General features: G+C 35.4%; 1 protein-coding gene across 1 annotated transcript; it reads left to right on the top strand.

Annotated features, from left to right (window-relative positions):
* The first annotated feature begins 5,571 nt into the window (after positions 1-5,571).
* On the top strand, positions 5,572-16,111 carry LOC132132136 (interferon-induced protein 44-like). Its single transcript, XM_059544459.1, has 7 exons — positions 5,572-5,620; positions 7,158-7,191; positions 7,287-7,491; positions 14,213-14,413; positions 14,555-14,720; positions 15,456-15,556; positions 15,731-16,111. The coding sequence occupies exons 1-7, from the start codon at positions 5,572-5,574 to the stop codon at positions 15,902-15,904; spliced, it is 930 nt and encodes a 309-aa protein (XP_059400442.1). The 3' UTR covers positions 15,905-16,111.
* Positions 16,112-19,396: the final 3,285 nt, after the last annotated feature.

Here is a 19,396-nt window from a genome sequence, read left to right as displayed (position 1 = left end):
ATAAATAAAGTATGAACAATGCAGTGCTAATTGACAAAAACATTTTGTAGTATATAAACAAATCATTATTATTTGTTATTGTCAAGCAGTTATAGATTTCTAAGCCAATTAAAAGTTAGAAATTTGAGAAAAATTTAAGTTGCCTATTGTATCCACTACCAGTCAACAGTTTTTGAACAGTAAGCTTGTTAATATTTTTTAAAGAAGTCTCTTCTGTTCACCAAGTCTGCATTTATTTGATCCAAAGTACAGCAAAATAGTAAAATTGTGAAATATTTTTACTAACCTATTTATATTAAATGTTTTTTATTTGAATATATTTCAAAATGTTATTTATTGAAATTTCAAAACTGAATTTTAAGCATCAATACTCAGACAATCCTTAAAAAAAAAAGAAAAAAAAAAGGTTTCTTTGATGAATAGAAAGTTCAGAAGAACAGCATTTATTTTGAAATAGAAATCTGGAATAATCTGAAATAGAAAATTATGTCTTTATCATCACTTTTGATCAATTTAAAGTGAAGTGACGTGACATACAGCCAAGTATGGTGACCCATACTCAGAATTTGTGCTCTGTATTTAACCCATCCAAAGTGCACACACACAGCAGTGAACACACACACACCGAGAACACACACAGCAGTGAACACACACACACACACCGAGAACACACACCCGGAGCAGTGGGCATCATTTATGCTGCGGCGCCTGGGGAGCAGTTGGGGGTTTGGTGTCTTGCTCAAGAGAACCTTAGTCATGGTGTTGCCGGCCTGAGACTCGAAACCACAAAAGAGTCCTTGCTAAGTAGAAGTGTTCATTTCTATAATTTATTTTCCAAAAAACTAAAATTATATTGACTGTAAGCTTTTGAATGATACATTGTATAATGTTGCAAAAGCTTTTTATTTCACATAAATGCTAATTTTTGGATCCTTATATTAATCAAAGAATACTGAAAAAAATACTCATGTTTTAAATATTGATAATCAGCAAATCAGCATATTAGAATGATTTCTGAAGGATGTGACACTAAAGACTGGAGTAATGATGCTGAAAATACAGCTTTGATCACAGGAATGAATTACATTTTAAAATACATTCAAATAGGGGAGAAAGTTATTTTAAATATAAAAATATTTCACAATATTACAGTTTTTTGCTGTACTTTGGATCAAATAAATGCAGGCATGGTGAGCAGAAGATACTTCTTTAAAAACATACAAAATCTTACTGTTCAAAAACTGTTGATTGTTAAGCTATATAGATTAAAGAAATGTTATATAGCCTACATATATAGCCTATATATATATAAATATATATATATATATATATATATATATATATATATATATATGTGTGTGTGTGTGTGTGTGTCCCTCACTTCTGAAAAGATGGTTACGCCCCTGGATTTTTTCCTTCTCAAACCTTGTCTGTGGTGTAAAAACACCCCTGGCCAAACAGGGTGCATCTCTTCCCACTTTGATAATTACTGTAGTTACCATGTTCTGAACATCACATCCTTTCTTTTCTCCCCAGATGTACATATGTATGTATATATAGGTGGTTGAATAAAAATATTTTGATATTATTTATAAAAATTACCTCTACTTAGCACCAGCAAGCTTGTTAGCTAGACAGTTAGCATCAGCTAACAATATTTTCTTATTTTCAGTACGGTTATGAATAAACATTCATGTCTGTCTACTCGTCTAGTTAATCCAAACGTTATTGTTGATAAACAATATAAAAACAGACATCACATAGGACATGGATGGTAGCATTTTAATAAAACTGTTAACATTACGACAGCGGGGAATTTGAACATGCATGAGTTATTGTATTTAATCTGTGTAATTTTAATGTTTGTTTTTTTATTTATTTTTACCTAAAATTGATGTGTCTGCATCGTCTGCACTCGAGCATTTCAGTGGACTTAAATAGATCACTCTTTACAACGGAGTTAGTTTCCAAACAACTGACAATTTTGACCTAAATATGATTTTCAGTTACAATAATTAATCCAAAATTTCGACATTAGTAACTTACTTTTAGCAACATCAGACGCACGCGCGCTCACAAGATCTCCTGGTTCTTACTTCTGTAGACTCGCACTAAACGGTTCATTTGAATCAGTGAGTGGTCGACTCCAGAACAGCTGCAATCCATAGACAGTAGGCTGCAATCGGATCATTCTAATTCATAAACGAATCGTTTGGTGCGATTTGCGATTCGATTTAAGTTTATTTTGAAAAGACTCAGTTCGTTCATGATGAATCAGACACCGCTTCTGCGTGTCAGAGCATGTGATATATTATAGGGAGTAACGATATGTTTTATGAAATGTAGTGAAGTTAAAAGTACGATTTTATGCTTTGGAATGTAGTGAAGTAAAAGGAAAAGTTACTCAAAATAAAACTACTCCAGTAAAGTACAGATACTTGAAAAATTTACTTAAGTACAGTAACGAAGTAAAGCTACTCCGTTACTGTCCACCACTGCACTATACCACTCTGTGAAATGCCAGAAGAGTCAAAGAAACGGAAATTGGAGAATGGTTGTATGTATAAATTCAGAACCCCAGTCGCCACTTGGAGAAACATTAGAATTGCAGTAGGAAAAATAAAGAGAAATTGCCTTTACAGTTTGTTTCAAAATAAGGAAAGCAATGTAAAGACAATCTACAACTTGATGAATGCTACCTAGCCCTGAACAACGATTCTGTTTAATACAGGTTTAAGCTGGAAATGTGGTTGATAAAGTACACTTTTTGACTGAAGGAATAAAAGGTTTGACCTGATGGAAACATCTCTGCAGAGTATAGCTAGGCTAGTAATTTAAACATTTTAGTGTTTTATTTTAGTCACATTAATTCTGAATTATTGGTCATAAAGCCTGCATTTAGGATTCTTCATTCTACATATAATAAACACCGATTCTACATCACTGCCTGTTAGCCCCGCCCAACGATTTTACCTCACTGCCCGTTTAGTCCCGCCCACTGATTCTACATCACTGCCTGTTTGTTTAGACCTGTATACTGCTGGTTAGCCCCGCCCACCGATTCTACCTCACTGCCTGTTTAGTCCCGCCCACTGCCTGTTAGTCCCACCCACCGATTCGACATCTCTGCCTCTTTAGCCATGCGCACTGATTCTACATCTCTGCCTGTTTAGTCCTGTTCACCAGTTCTGTTTAGTTCAGCTCACCATTATACATCTCGGTCTTTTAAGCCCCGCCCACAAATTGTTTAGCCCAGCCCACCGATTTTACATCGCTGTTTTTATTACGTGATCACTATTGCTTTGTCTGCTTAACAGATCATACGTATGTGTTTTTTTAACCCAAATCTCAGAAGCGACCATCTGTGAGGAATGAACATACGCTGTTAAACATACACAATTGTTAGCCAATCATAGTAGTGGTTGAAGAATTTAGGAGGATTTCAATATTAGCCAACAGAAGACTGGTTTTCCTTTGCTAAAGTAAGGAAAATTTGCTTCCTGCACGTGCGATGCATACATTCTACATCATCTGCCGGAACAACTCGTCATATAGTGGAAGTGAGAATTTTTTTTGTAATATTTTAAATATGGATATTTTTCTTATAAATCTGCATGTACAGGAGGCCTGTATTCACCTCCCGGAGCCGTGTGAGTCACGTTTTATTATGGATGAATGAGCTTTTTTTTGACTACTTTTGGACTGTTGAACAAAAACACCTGTCTACTGCCATTCTAACACTTGGAGGAGCCAGGATAATTTTTAATATAACTCAGACTTGATTCGACTGAAAGAAGATAAGTCATATATACACCTAGGATGCTTTAAGGTTGAGTAAAACATGGAATGATTTTCATTTTTTGCTGAACTAACCCTTTTACAAGCTTAGACAAGCTGAGAGGACTCTATAAATAATATATGAAGATTTGTGGTCCAGATAAGGTCCAGTGTGGTTTATTTATTTGTTCTTGGCTGACGTGGCATTGCTATGGCCTGCTTGTGGCCCAGATCTGAAAAACAGGAATGGTCCACCCAAGTGCCCTCTTTCCACATCACATGTGGGCCAGATCTTCATTTCACATGTGCCAGATGTGGGCCGGATCTGGGACGACACTATGTAGCTCTCTGGGTAAATACGTTCCTAGTTCTTGTGGTGCAAACATGCCAAAAAGCTGAAATTTCCACCAATATTTCAAAGGAGCTATGAAAAGGTTTCTCTGGTGCAAAACCACCTATAGGTACCCAAAGGGTAAAATTTAACTTTTTTCCTTCTTTCTCTTTTTTTTGGGGTTAATTATTGATCTAGAGAGTCTAGAGAATTGTGCTGCAGTGGTTTTAACACACTGTCCTTACATTTGCACCAATATAAATAGCCTTCACTTTCCCTCACTTAAAAGTATTCACTTTTGCTGGTTTCATTTTCAAAGTGAAAATGACTTTACATGAACTTTTATTCTCCTTTCAGTTTCCATTTACTTGAAATCATTGCAGTTATTAAATCCTCCACCAGCCCACCACTATACAGGTTTAAGCTGGAAATGTGGTTGATAAAGTACTCTATTAGACTGAAGAAATAAAAGGTTTGACCTGATGGAAACATCTATGCAGAGGAGAGCTAGGCTAGTAATATAAACATGTTAGTGTTTTATTTTAGTCACATTAATTCTGAATTATTGGTCATAAAGCCTGCATTAAGGAAATAACAATGATTACAGAAGGTATTATTGGTACTGTAAATTTACATACTGTGTGCGGTATACACACTATATACTGTAAGCATAGAGTAAGCAGTGTGATTACAAAGCACCTTCTTCCACTGGAGATATGTAGTGCGCGGAATAGAGTTCTGTTTAGACAGAGAGAAACCACAAAAACGAAGCAGGACAGCTTCTCTCTGAGCAACCCAAAAGCAGCTGAAGATCACCAGATTTGCTGCTGAAAACATTCAGCTGAGTCTCTATTCAACAGAGAACTGAAGCCACATGAGAAGTGGTCTTCGGCTCAGTGGTAAATTCAGAGGAGAAAAAAATCCTGTTTAAATTACATATGTATATTTTGTTACAAATATAAATTTCTTAAAGTTATTTGATATGAACAAAACATAGCTTTTCATAGAAAGGTCTAAATATGTGAAAAGCATATCTTAAAAAATCTTAACTTTAAATTATCTTAACACACAGTTAATCCATTTTGTGAGATGTTTTGAGTTTGTCAATCTTACAATTCTCTTTTAATTTCTGTCAATTAGATAATTTACCTTGAAAACAGAATCTGTCCAGATGTGTTTTTATTGAGTAACATGGCACAAAAAATAGGTTATAGACTACTTAGTCATAAAAACATGAACTAGGTGAAAGTGAAAGTTGGACCTGGAGGTATAAATACAGGCGGAAATCAGAGATGCTGTCACAGCGTGCCTGTACATACCAAAGAGAAGAACACTGAATAGTATTTCTGACTGTCTTGTTATTACTCTGTATTGAATTGAAGTCACCTTCGTTTTTAATTTACTGATTAGTGTAGAATTTCCCAAATTCATAAGAAAAAAATAAATCAGAGAAGGAGATCACAATGGGAGGATCAGAATCAACACCCCAAACTGAAACAGCACGACCACCAGGTAAGTTTAATTTTAAAGTTGGTGTATTGTTTTTACATGCATGCCAGCTGTAATGCGAAATAATTTTGGGAGAGTAAAGGCTGGACACGTGAAATAGTAACTGTGTGATTTTCTATTGCTATTCCAAAATGACAGGGTGATCACTTGTAACCTGTAAGACATTGTAAGACACTGAAGCAAAAATGTGCAAGTTGCATTTGCATTTTAATTATGTCAACACGTGCAACAATTGCAAATAAATGCAATCTCATGATGCTCTGCTCAGATCACATGATCTGATAATAATAGCCTTGTAGGACTCCAACTTATTTGGATAGTTAAAAAAATCAGTTAAATTGAATTATTTTGCATTTTACAAAAGAAAGAAATAATACATTGATATTTAATGTTAACATATATTCTGTCAAATTTAACAGTTTTACTTTTAATAAAAGTAAAAATTGGCTTGTATTTTTGTACTCAGTATCATTAAAATTATTGAGTGAAATTAAAAAGTCTTACTAAATATTTTTATATTATTTAATAAAATAATTATTGAAAATCCTTCTCGGTTTCAGTTTTCGGCCAAGTGCATCCAGAATTTTAAATTTGCTTAATGGAATACTTGTCCATCAAAGTTATTTTTTTATGAGCACGCATGTCACGTTTCACCTGTTTGGTCAGTTCTTGGGATTTCGTTGCCTTGCTTGATCTTTCCCTCTTTATTTGTTACCTTTCTTAAAGGTGGGGTAAGTGATTTCTGGTAGCCAATGTTGACATTTGAAATCACCAAAACAATCACGCCCCTACCCCAAGGGTCTGGCCCCTATTTTGATAGCTCCGCCCCACACATATGCAGGCAGCAATTCATTCTGTGAAACAAAGCAAAACCAATGTTCCTCTTTGTCTGCACTGGATGCGAGTAGCGCGGCAAAATACTACAGAACTCATTATAATCAGTGATGCTGTCTGCTGCTGCATTCTTTATATGATGTATTGACACAAATTGTAAATGATTTTCAATGGTCACTTTGTCTTGTCCAGTGTACTAGACAGACGTGCCGCGCCATGCCTTCTGCTCCTTGAGTTCACTCCAGCGCTGGGTTTTGTTCCACAGACACTGTCCTCTTTTGTTTTTATCCTCCATCTCTATCTTTCTGTGGCTCAGCTTATGTCTGTCCTGTGCACTGAAAGTGCTCTCTTCCACATCATATGTAGACACACCCCTTACTTGATGATTGTCCACAAATTTGTTTTGTTACAGAATCAGTTTTTAAAGCATTTTTGAAAAATAGTTTCCCCCGCCTTTAATTAAATAATAAGTCTAATCATTTCCTTGTTTTAACCCATCATTTTGCATGTGGATTTACTTTTATGAAGTCTAAGATTGGTCAATATCTAATCTAAGACTAATTCTGAAGAAGACACATTTTAAATATTCCTTTGATTTTATCAAAACCTTTGATTTTCAGTGAATACTGAATGGATTTTCCATTCCATATATATCTTTTATTTTGCAGTAATCAAAATCATAAATTATTTCTATCTCTGTTAACAGAATTTGATCAACCATGGAGGGAAACACCCTGGGGGTAAGCGCAAAGTAATTCTTCTTTAAAAAAAGAAAAATGATTATCTATCTGTACAAGCAAAAGTGTGTATCTTCATAAGGGCCCTTTTTCAACAGCAATAAAGAGCTTTTGGAGAAAAACCTGAGGGAGCTTAAGCTGAGCGATTCAAATGTTAAGTACATCAGGATCTTGCTGGCTGGAGAAGTGGGAGCAGGAAAATCCAGCTTCATCAACTCAGTCAGTAGTGCTTTTAAAAGAAGAATCACAACAGACGCTCTTGCTGATAATGCTGGTGCAGCTGGTACAAGTTTTACAAAAACAGTGAGTATATGAACCTGTATGTTTTAATTTAAAATAAAATGTTTTATTAAATTATGTAAGCTTCACACTCTATAAAGAAAGAATGAATCTATTGAAGAAGCACACTTATGACATATATACAAATATATATAGTATGTGACCCTGGGGCACAAAAGCAGTCACAAAAGTAGCACAGGTATATATGTAGCAATAGCAAACAATACATTGTATTGGTCAACATTATACGTTTCTCTTTTATGGCAAAAATCATTAGGATATTATGTAAAGATTATGTTCCATGAATATATTTGTAAATTTCCTACTGTAAATATATCAAAACAAAAAATTTTTTTTTGATTAGTAATATGCATTGTGCTAATAAATTAATTTGAACAACTTTAAAGGCAATTTTGTCAATATTTAGATTTTTTATTTGCACCCTCAGATTCCAGGTTTTTAAATAGTTGTATCTCCAAATATTGTCTGATTCTAACAAACTTAAAAAGAATTACCCTTATGACTATGGCGTTATTTTAATGACAAAGTTGAGAGTGCATTATTGTAGCATGAAAGCCCATAAATAGGTGGCATTTGCGAGAATCTTCTTGTGTAATGCTGTCTCAGGCAGTGCCTTAGAGGGTTGTATTTGAGCTTGCCTCTCCCGTTCAGTTCAGCACCTCTGTGATAGTTGGATAGCTTTAAATTTACACGCTACAGCACTGGAACATGCTGCAGGCCGAGCCCCTTCTCTCGTGAGAGTTGGATTGTGCTCCCTCATCTAAGTAAATTACTGCTGGCTGTTCCAGCCTTGGAACATACGGTAGGTCGAGCTCCCCTCTCGTTTGAGAGTTGAGTGTTTGCCCTTCTCCTCAGCTAGATATTTACTGCTAGCCACTCCAGCATTATTACCATAAATCGAGTGGATGACTCTCAAACATATTGTTTTTGGGATGCACAGTTCCCTCTATGAGCTGCTCTTTCAGAGTGCCACGAGAGCCCCTTAGAACAGTGTCTTAAAAATCCATGTATGGTAAGTGTGTACGTGAAGAATTTGTTCACTTACTAAAATCCATGCTGTGGTAAGTTTGCACGCTAGTTCTCTACATTCTTTCTAAAATCCTTTATGTGGCTGCTTCGTGCCCTTTCTTGAGCTGGTATGCCCCGTTCATCTTGGGCGCCACTATCATCAGGATACCTATTTAAACAGGTAGAGACAGTCAGTAGAGACAGTTCCTTTAGCAAGCTTATGCAAGAGCAAGCGGTAACCCATGTGTGACAGGCCAAGACTTAGTATATTGCTAAGCGCTTGGTCGTATCCCTTTAAAGGAATAAGTCTTGAGCTCTACCCCAGGCTCAGGAGTTTGGCCCTAACAAGTAATTTGGGTATGTAGCCTAGGCCTTTGGCTGTAAGGGATGATGTCATGGACAGATGTCATTGTCTAACATCCCAGGGGCAACTCCCATTGAAATGGTAGAGTTGGTACATAGTATAAAATGAAATATACTTTATTGTCCCTAGTAGGGAAAAACTCACCATGGTTCTGGCCTGCCCTCCCCTTAGCATGGCGACATGGCTATACTTGACAGGGAACGTCTCAGGTTACAAATGTAACCATGGTTCCCTGAGTAGGGAATGAAAAACTGTATCCTCTAGGGGTCGCTATGGGGAACAGTATACCGCAAGCTTCAGATGAAGAAGAGAATGATGTGTTCTCCTGGCGCCTATTTATTCTATAGTTGCACCGGTAGTTATGTCAGAGACTGTCACCAGCCAGCTTGTTGTTTTTCCATTGTATGCTTCAGACACGAGTCACGGCGAGTCATTCCCTACAGCGACCTCTAGAGGACGCATTGTCTCATTTACATTTGTAACCTGAGACGATTTTCTTTGCTCTCGCACAAAACTTGATGATGTACACTGCTCTCGTCCGGAGAGAGTGCGCGCACTTAAAACGTGTCTCTCCTCTCACTCAAACATTGTCCTGTGCACTCACAAATCTCTCTGTGCTCATGCGCTAGAGATATTAACTCTTTTCACGCCTGAATTAAACGTTGACAAAAGTAATCAACCAGTCAGATTTCAATGATGGATCTGTAATTTCTTTAGAATTTAATAATACTTAGTCCTATTATAATCAAATATTAGATATCCGTCTGGTGCTTGAATGATTTGGAAATAAGTTTAATAGTTTGGTCAAACCTCTGAACAATTTATCTAAACGCAAACAAAAAAGCAAATAAGGTTCTTGTGGTCATACATGTATTGTGTACTTTGATACACAATACTTAATGCCTATACTTAAGATTTGGAAACTAAATATAACATTACAATGAATTTCTCATATTTTTCATACACTATATTATATTTTATGTGTTTAATCCATTTACAGTTAATTACATGTTAATATCATATAAGCGTAGGCCTGTCACAATAATAAATTTTGCTGGACGATAAATTGTACAAGAAATTATCGCGATAAATGATAATATCGTCGTTCTGAGACCAGTTTCAACTAATATAACGATGGCATAATAACACAGGTACACCTTTTCAAAGAGAAATATTCTTTTATTTTATTTTATTTTATTTTATTTTATGGCAGCTTCAGAGCAAGAAATACCAACATCATGACTTTGTGTGGCTTAAAATGTATTGATTTTGTATGTTATATTATGTTTATATGCCAATTAGGGATGCTCATACTGACCGTTTAACCGTTAACCGAAAGTAAACATTTTGAACGATGAAGGGGCCATTCACATATCGCGTCTTTTTTGTGCTCGAGTTCGTTATTTCATGTGCGGTATGCACGCTCATAATGGAAGAGCGTTGTGACTAGCTGGTTTTTTCACGTGTTAAATATGCGTTAAATACAAGTACAATGAAGTACGTAAAAATCTGTTTGAACGGGTCAATGTCATTGGCTGCTGAGGACTTGGGTCAAACCACTTCTGTGAGCTTAGAGGGGTGTACCATTCATAGACAGGCAACCACCATTTAACATGCTATAGATCATCTTATTCAGCCTTATTATTTTGTCTTTTTTTGTATAGCCTATAGAAAAAAATATATTTAAATTGCAGTTTTATGAAATATTTATTTTTTATCATTCATGCCTTTTTGTAAATAAACATATTAGCGGACAGTGTTGGGAATGTTACTTTGGAAATGTAATAGGTTACAGATTACAAGTTACCCTATTTAAAATGTAATAGTAGTGTAACTTTTTTAATTACTTTAACTTTTTTACTTTTGAGTACTTTTTGATTACTTTTCTAAATTTCTAATGTTTATTTGCAACTGTTAATCATTTCAAATATTTACACCATTCAGGTTTATCCTTAAAGTAGAGCTCAAAACTGTCAGATTTTCACCATCCTTCATCACTTGAATTAAGATGATCACATTTGAACACATCCACCACACAATTAGACTTTATCTAATAAGCATGTGTCCTATTTTGTCTACTAAACTCCTGAAACATTGGTGTCTTCTTGAAACAATGCTGTCTCTTTGTATCTGATATGATAGTTTCTCAAAATTAGGAAAATGGGACGGACTGGAAAAAAAATTAGGCTGGGAAATCTCACACTCAAACAGCCACAACCCATTCTGTAACATGGACAACACTATTTTGTGTATGGACCTGACATGATAAAGATTTAAATCCTTAGGTTGGGGACATGCAACATAATCAAGAGTTCTCTCCTGAACTACACCTTCACTTCCATTATCCATCCATCCTCTCATGACTTCAATACTGAAGATTTTTATTAGACTTTTACCACACTGTAAAAAGTTTAACTATTATTTACTCAGTTTTATTGGTGAAACATTTTTACACTCAAAAAAATTGAGTAAATTTTAAAGCTGTGAAATCAATGAAATATACTGTATGAATTGAGTAAATGCAAGTAAAAAAATTAAGTAAATCTGAGTAACTGCATCTGGTACATTAACAAATAAAATTGAGTAGAAATAATTGAACATTTAAACATTTAAAAACAATATTTATGAGTAATATTAACTGTTTTTATTAATGAGTAATATTAACTTTTTATTTTCTCTAAACCTTTGTAAAATAGTACTCCACACAACCACCAGTATACATGACATTGGCCTTTATTGTCAATGAGTACAGCAATACAGCACATTTTACACTGTATACAATATTGCCTACATTTAAACTCATTTAACAAACATTTTATAAGTAAAAATTAAACATTTAAAAATTCAGGTAGCCTAATTCAAGTGTAATCAAATCAACCCAATATCCACCGGATCAGCGCTGGTCCTCGTGCCGGAGATGGACTCGCCTCTGCGGGTGAACTTTGAACTTCATACCGCCGTCCTGCGTTTCACTCACAGCCGATAGATACTGCGAGTGACTGACATAACCTGCCAATAAACAAACAGTCACAGTTCTGAGGACATTTTATCATCCAAATGATAATAATTATATTTATTATCATTAGGAATGAAGTCATGTGTTTATGCAAAGCATTTCAATCATGCAAAAAGACAGGCGCGACTCTCGTTTAGGTGTCGAATTACGCCTCTGTATGTTGTTTTGCATTAAATATGATTTAAAGCACAGTAAAGATTTTATAGATAAAATAAAACATACACAAACCTGAATTTCACAGAGGAAATGCACCGAATCTGCGACGCTGAGAAGAGAGCTGTTGTCTGGAGACTGGAGAGTTCAAACTGACTCAACCAACCGTCGAGTTGTCGTCACGTCAGAGGGTGGGGGAGTAAACTTACTCAAATTTTAAGAGTGTGTTAAATATATTAATAATATTGATTTGAATTAATTAATATTTTTGTTTCTTAAAACAGATCAGTTTAATTCAACATTCTCAAATATTTTGATAGAAATTTCACAAATATATTAATTATATTATAAAGAAATAATTGGTTAGTCAAATACTAAATAATTTTATTGAAAACAACTTAAATATATCTGTAAATTTTAGATAAAATGAACTGTTGGATTTTTACTCAATTATTTTGGTATGTTTAACTCAAACAATCAAGTACACGATATTCAGAGATTTTATTAAGTTAATAAAGTTAAAAATTTCTGTCATATTTACTAAGCCACAGAATTATTTTTTACAGTGCATGTTTTGTAAGTGCATTTTAGTTTTTTTGCAAATTAATTACCACTTGTATTTATTTTTACTACAAATTCCATGGTTAAACCACGTTAGTGCCATACCATAGGCTACATTAATTTTCCTCAGGGTTGTGTTCTTGTCTGCACTAGCTCCCCCTAAACCTATGATAAAATATGATTTTTTGTCTGCTAAATTACTACTGTAACATTACAATAGATAATAATGATGTCGTTTATACAGTATTTTGAGTGAGTGTGAGCAATGTGCTGCTGCTGCTTGACTAAGTAAACAAAGACAAATTACAATAGCATCTTTACAGATGAAACTGACCTGCCCTTGAAACCCTGAACAGAAGTGTCGCTTCTCTGCTCCAGCTGTGCGCTTCCACAGTTCACTCCGGTCTCTCTCTCTCGCATTGATTACTCTGAGTCTGATCCAGACCGTTTGGCGGAGGTGCGAAGAGCGCGCGAGCCCAACCATTGCCAGTCACGACTAACCGATTCATGATTTATTAGAGATTTAATTATTGAATGGCGGATTCAGAAATAATCGCAGATGGCCAGTCAGCGCCTGATTTCTACAGAAATGCAGAACGTGCAGGATTCATAGATTGACATTTTGAGGCTTAATATTCACAGACACTCTCATATCGCGTTTTGATTCAAGTGTACTGACCTACTTTTGATTTATTCGTCCAAAATGTGGCATATTGCATCCGCGTTAGGATGAATTCTATGAACCAGTCTGTGTTTCCTCATCACGGAGATTATGAACCGTATGTGTTAGTGCAATTTGGGAAGGAAATAAGCTGAATGTGGATGTGTGTAAATATTCAAATGTAATCCCCTTTGCAATCGTTAAAATTTTCATAAGTAACTGTAATTTAATTACTCATTTTTTCTTAGTAACTGTAACTGATTACAGTTACATTTATTTTGTAATTAAATTACGTAACGCCATTACATGTAACTAGTTACTCCCCAAAACTTTTAGCGGACATTCTAGCTTTAATAGTGGTTGAACTTAAAGGGTTAGTAATTAAGCAACAAATCTTTTTATGGATGGTAACTGTAAAATTATTACTGAAATACTATTAGTAACTAGTTACTGCAAAATAAATATTATTACAATAACTAAATTACTAGTTACTGCTCAACTGATTTACCGCTGATTTTTCACGCATAAACAACACGTATTTAACGCGCGGGTATTCATCACAGTCCGTATTCTGTTCTGTCTCGCGCGCAGCCGCGTCTGCACTACTTTCAAAGGCGGACGAGCTCAACAAGCAGTACCACTTCTGTCTCATCATTCACCTCGTGTACGCGCACTGTCCGCGCGGTTTCGATAAAAGCTGTTTTTAAACTGAGAAAGCTTTGAGTTTTGAAACCTATAGGATATTTTCATAGTACATTTGATTTTTCAGTTCATGACCCAAGTAAAATTATTGAATTAAGTGTGCATCTGGATTTATGCCAACCAATATCTTTATGACAACTAGGAGTGCTCAATGATCTACATGAAAACAATACAAATGCTTTTGTATGTGTCTATATCAAATACATTTGAAATACCCAAGTTGTTTATTTTATTGTTGTACTACTGCATTTATTTACAGTACAGAACTTATTACATAAGAAATGGAGAATCAGTTCTGCCTTTTGTCTTCAATGACATAATGGGCTTAGAATCCGACTACAGTCCCAAAGAATCACGTGGTGCACATCCGGAAGACATTCCCAAAGCCAAAGAATCACGTGGTGCACATCCGGAAGACATTGCCAAAGCCCTTGAGGGTCTCCTTCATGAAGGACACAATGTGAGGAGGAAACTTTATTCAGCTTTAAAGTGGCTTTATGAAATTATTTAAATGTTATTCAAACAATGCACTGACACAGCAGAATTATAACATAACGCCTTTGCTCTCGCCTTTGTTTTTTTCTTTTATTTTTACATTCAGTTCAATCCAATTGCTTCTGCTAATAAAAATGACTGCAAAAGTGAAACAAGCCCTGAGGATCTGACATACTGTCTGGTCTACGTCATAGCAGCGGACAAAATATCAATGATGACTTCTGATGTCATCAAAAAGATGAGATACATTAGACAGAAGGCCAGCAGTCTGGGTGAGTATCAGCAAGACGTTTTAATAATCTGTTAAAATATCCACATCATAAATGTTACTCACTAAGGCCCCATCCACAGGGAGACACGTTTAGCTGAAAAAGCATACATTTTGTATCGTATAGGCATTACATCCACACAAATCCAGCATTTTGGGGGAGTGAAACCAATATTTTTTTAAACTGGGTCCCAGACTAGATAAATCTGAAAACGCCGGCCTTGCGTTTACATCTGGACAGCAAATCAATATATTTTCTGAAACAATGACGTCATCAGTTCACGTTTCACCCCTAGTCAGACACCATTACGTCACGTAACAGCAACAAAAACATGATCAAACACTGAAGGATTGTCTATTAACTTACATTAACATAGATTAAGAAATGTTTTGTTCGGTTTTTATTTGTATACTGCATGCAATTCTTCTTCCCCTTTTTTTAGTGTTATCTCTGTGGCAGAATTACAGTGCCACATACTGGTCTGGCCTGTATACTACATTGTTTTGTGTTGGTTTCGTGTGGATGCAGATATTTCTTGAGACTAGGGGGAAAAAAGATTGGATAGGGAAAGCTCTGGTTTCATGTGTACATAGCCTAAAAGAAGACTCACTGTTTTTTTGTAGGATTCTAAAAAAAATTTTTTTCCAAAATTTAAATAAAAGTCCAATACATTATTTGGATCATTCAGTTTTTGAAACACAATAAATCAATATTTAAATTTATGTTTCCATTTAACAGAAATTCCTCAGGTTATCATCATGACGATGGTGGATGAGGTTTGCCCACTAGTCAGAAAAGACCTAAGAAAAATCTACACAAGCAAGAAGATAAAAGAGAAGGTATTACAGGCCCTTTCTGTTCTCAGATAGAGAATGTGGGATCAAACCTCTGGCTTTGCCATGCAAATTTGTTCATTCAGATCTATGGCCGAAACATAAATATGTTTAAGAGCATATTCTTTTATTTATATCAATACCCCCAGAAATATTCAGCCTGTGTTCTTTATTCTCCAGATGCAGGAGTGCTCTAATTCAGTTGGTGTCCCTGTGAGCCACATCTTCCCTGTGAAGAACTACCATGAGGAGATTGATACACAAAATGACGTTGATGTACTGATCCTGAGGGCTCTAACACAGATTGTGCAAATTGCAGATGATCTTGTGAACAGAAGAAAGAGGAAATGTTAATCTGAATCTAACATAATGGAGAAAGCATAGGCAATTGTGGGAACTTGTAATAATTAATTTGACTTCTTCTCATGCTGTGTAACATGTAACTGTAGCTTTATACGCAAGGCTGAACTGCTTCCTATGTTTCTGGTAAGAACTGATAAACCAGTACATGGAGCTCCAGGAACTGGAACGCATGTCAACGCTAGAGCAGACAGGGAGGGTGATATACCGTATTTTTCGGACTATAAGTCGCACCTGAGTATAAGTCGCATCAGTCCAAAAATACGTCATGATGAGGAAAAAAACATATATAAGTTGCACGGGACTATAAAACGTATTCATTTAGAACCAAGAACCAAGAGAAAACATTACCCTCAAGAGAAAACAGCGCCCTCTCACGGCTGGAGACGATAATGTTTTCTCTTGGTTCTTGTCTCTTAGTTCATTTCTCTTGGTTCATGTCAAATTAATTTTGATAAATAAGTCGCACCTGACTATAAGTCTATAGGCGACTATAAGCGACATTAATAAAAGACCTTATCTCCACCCTAAACTCCTGTCTCTTCTTTCATGATCTAACACAATCTTCACTTGATCAGACTCGTATCATGCACATCTTGCATATTGAAGTCAGTCTGGACTGGACATAAAGTATATCTGTTAAGATCATTTGCAGTTGACTTTCACCTCATTTCAAAATGGGAGCAAGTTATTTTCTGTGAATTAACAAGACTTCTGAGTGATTATCTGCTATAGGTAGGTACATAATAAAAGAATAACAAACTGAAGTAGGGATGGGAAGATTCACAGATTCGCTCGGTGCATTGGCATAAAAAGTTAACGATGCGATGCATCGATTTTAAAAAGTGTGCATCGGATACAGGTTGGCAGTTGTAGTGTGATACATTGTTTCTAACATATTTGCATTGGGATAAAAAAACAGATTTATTTATATATAATTACAAGTGGATGCACTATACTTTGTTTAGAAAGTGACCGATAATTTGTGACCAATATTTTATTAGTAGATTGATTTCTCCTCTCTGAACTATATCTCAAGCACGTTCTTCTATCAAATAAATCAGAGCTAAAGCGGCTCCATAAATGACAAATTAAGTTCTACCAGAGAGACTCATGAGCTGATAAGACTTGAAAGTATTTATTTGATAAAACCATGGCATAAAATGTGAATTATTTGGAGTAGGCCCCATCCGTAGCTTGAATCTGTAAATTTTATATTCCAGCAATAGATGCCAAAGATGAAGGCAGGGGCAGAGCCTAGCCCCAAAAAAAGTGAAGGAAGTTTTATACCCACCAGTTGAAGTACATCTTAGATCCTAGAACATACAAAATGAAACAAAGGAAAATAATATTTATTAGAAATAGTTAAGGCAAGTACTAAAAGCATAAAATATGTACCAGATTATTAGTTTAAAGCAGTGGTTCTCAATCCTGTCCTGGAGTACCTCCTGCCCTGCACATTTTGTGCATCTCCCTCGTCTATCTATCACACCTGATTCAACTCAACAGCTCATAAATGGAGACTGCAGGACCTGAAGTGGGTGTGTTAGATATAGGGAGAGATACAAAACATGCAGTGCCTGGGGTACTTCAGGGAGAGTTTTGAGAACCACTGGCTTTAATATTGGAGCTTTATAGAGTAAAGGAGATTGACCACGACAGGCCGGATAGTGATACATATATGTTCCTTATATTGGTCTGAATTCTAGCGGATTTGCAATCTGCTCTAAATGTTTTATGTTTAAAACAAAATGAAGAAGATGTGTAGCTCGTCCACAAAAATCTCATTTAAGACTAGCTCCCCAAAAATGGTCTTTGGTTTTTGTCCGTGTAAGTGCAAGAGAACTCAATATGCATGAATGATATTTGTGCGTTCACAGACATTATGCCAGTAATGTTACCGGGTTTACTTCTCATATGTGTCAGTGTTCATTTTCACAGCAGATTTTAGCCATAGCCTTTTGACTAAAATGCAATTTTAGTTTTAGTCATATTTTAGTCATCTGTTTGGACTAAATAGCTTAAGATTTTAGCTGACTAAAATACAGTTTAATAAGTGTAATTTAGTAATACAAACTATTGTAATATACAACATGTTCCACTTAAAATTAAATAAAACCAAGTCTCATTAAATATGTGGAATATAGCCTTTCTATAAAAGACCACAAAAGTACAAATTATTTATAATTTGCATATGACATTCTTCATTCTTTAAAGCAAAATTGTAACTCCAAAATATTAAAAAGAAAAACAGTATCTTGCAGTAATGCCATTGCAAATTGTACATGACCTGAAAAAATGACCTGAATCAACAGTTCTGTTAATAATAAGCAGATTATTTATAACATAAGCAATATGTTAAACAGCAGACGTACTGAAACAGCCCATTCCTTCTTACACCTCAACAAAACAAAACAAAATGTTATTTTGGTGCCATTTCAATTTTAAAAATTAAAACTTCTAGTTCTGTTTGGTTTTATTCATTTTAAGGAAAGCACTTTGTGCCAATGTGACCCTTGCTTTATTGCGCCGACCTCTAGTGAGGTCACCTGTGACACTGAAACCCTTTCTGCAAAGAAGCTGGCATAGCCAATAGGTCTAAACCACAAGATTTTTATCTCTAATAAAAGGTGTCACTTTTTGCCAACCAAAAGGCTATTCCTGTTTCTTCAGTAATGGCTTGCTGTGAAAGCTCTTCCTTATAGTTTCTGATCTTCTCCCTCATGCTGGTCGCTGAGGCCTTTTGAAAGAAACCAAAAGACTTGGTGCTTTGTTAAGGATGGTGCATCTTCTGATTCCTCAGGATTTTCCTCTCCTGCATCATCTCTAGATTGATCCTCATCTTGTGTGTGAAGCAGAGTGGATGCATGGATTAGAGCCCTGCGCTGGACTGTTTTCTTAAACCCGCACCCGCCCACTACCGCTGAATGTATGACCAGGCCTGCCCACTCCTGCAATGTTTGTCCACTTCCACCTGCTCCCACTGACTTTATCTCCGAGCTTGTGAAAAATGTACCCAGATAGGTGCTCAGACTAAATATTCATTCAAGTTAACATCCAGATTAACAGATTTTAAACATGATTGAATTTAAATAATATGAAGTAACCAATGCTAAATCAAAGCACCACACATGACAAAAGCATTGGGTATTTTTTTTATTAGCGTTATAAAACATTAACCGTTAAAACAAAACCACAACTAGCGGCACCTCAGCAATGATTAACTAGGAAATAACTTTACCATTAAATAAATAAACACAGAGTACTTTGAAAAATACGCTAGATATAATTGTAACAAAATAAATACAAAACAAAATATAATGCTTTTAAAAAAAATCTCACAGATTTCACATTCACAATAGCTTGCTTAACGGGCTTTTGAAAAAAGAAAATAAATAATAATAATATATATATATATATATATATATATATATATATATATAAATATATGATTAAAAATTCATCTAACTCTGGCATGCTTTTTAA

This window comes from Carassius carassius, chromosome 1, assembly GCF_963082965.1.
Source record: "Carassius carassius chromosome 1, fCarCar2.1, whole genome shotgun sequence".
Classification (NCBI taxonomy): domain Eukaryota; kingdom Metazoa; phylum Chordata; class Actinopteri; order Cypriniformes; family Cyprinidae; genus Carassius; species Carassius carassius.
This window is presented reverse-complemented; position numbering and strand designations above follow the sequence as displayed.

Excerpts from the sequence above, each read along its gene's own strand:
- LOC132132136 (XM_059544459.1), top strand. The coding sequence starts at position 5,572 with ATGGGAGGATCAGAATCAACACCCCAAACTGAAACAGCACGACCACCA. Across the intron at positions 7,492-14,212 it reads GTACAAGTTTTACAAAAACA|TACAGAACTTATTACATAAG; the intron begins GTGAGTATATGA and ends ATTTATTTACAG. Across the intron at positions 14,414-14,554 it reads TCCTTCATGAAGGACACAAT|TTCAATCCAATTGCTTCTGC; the intron begins GTGAGGAGGAAA and ends TTTTACATTCAG.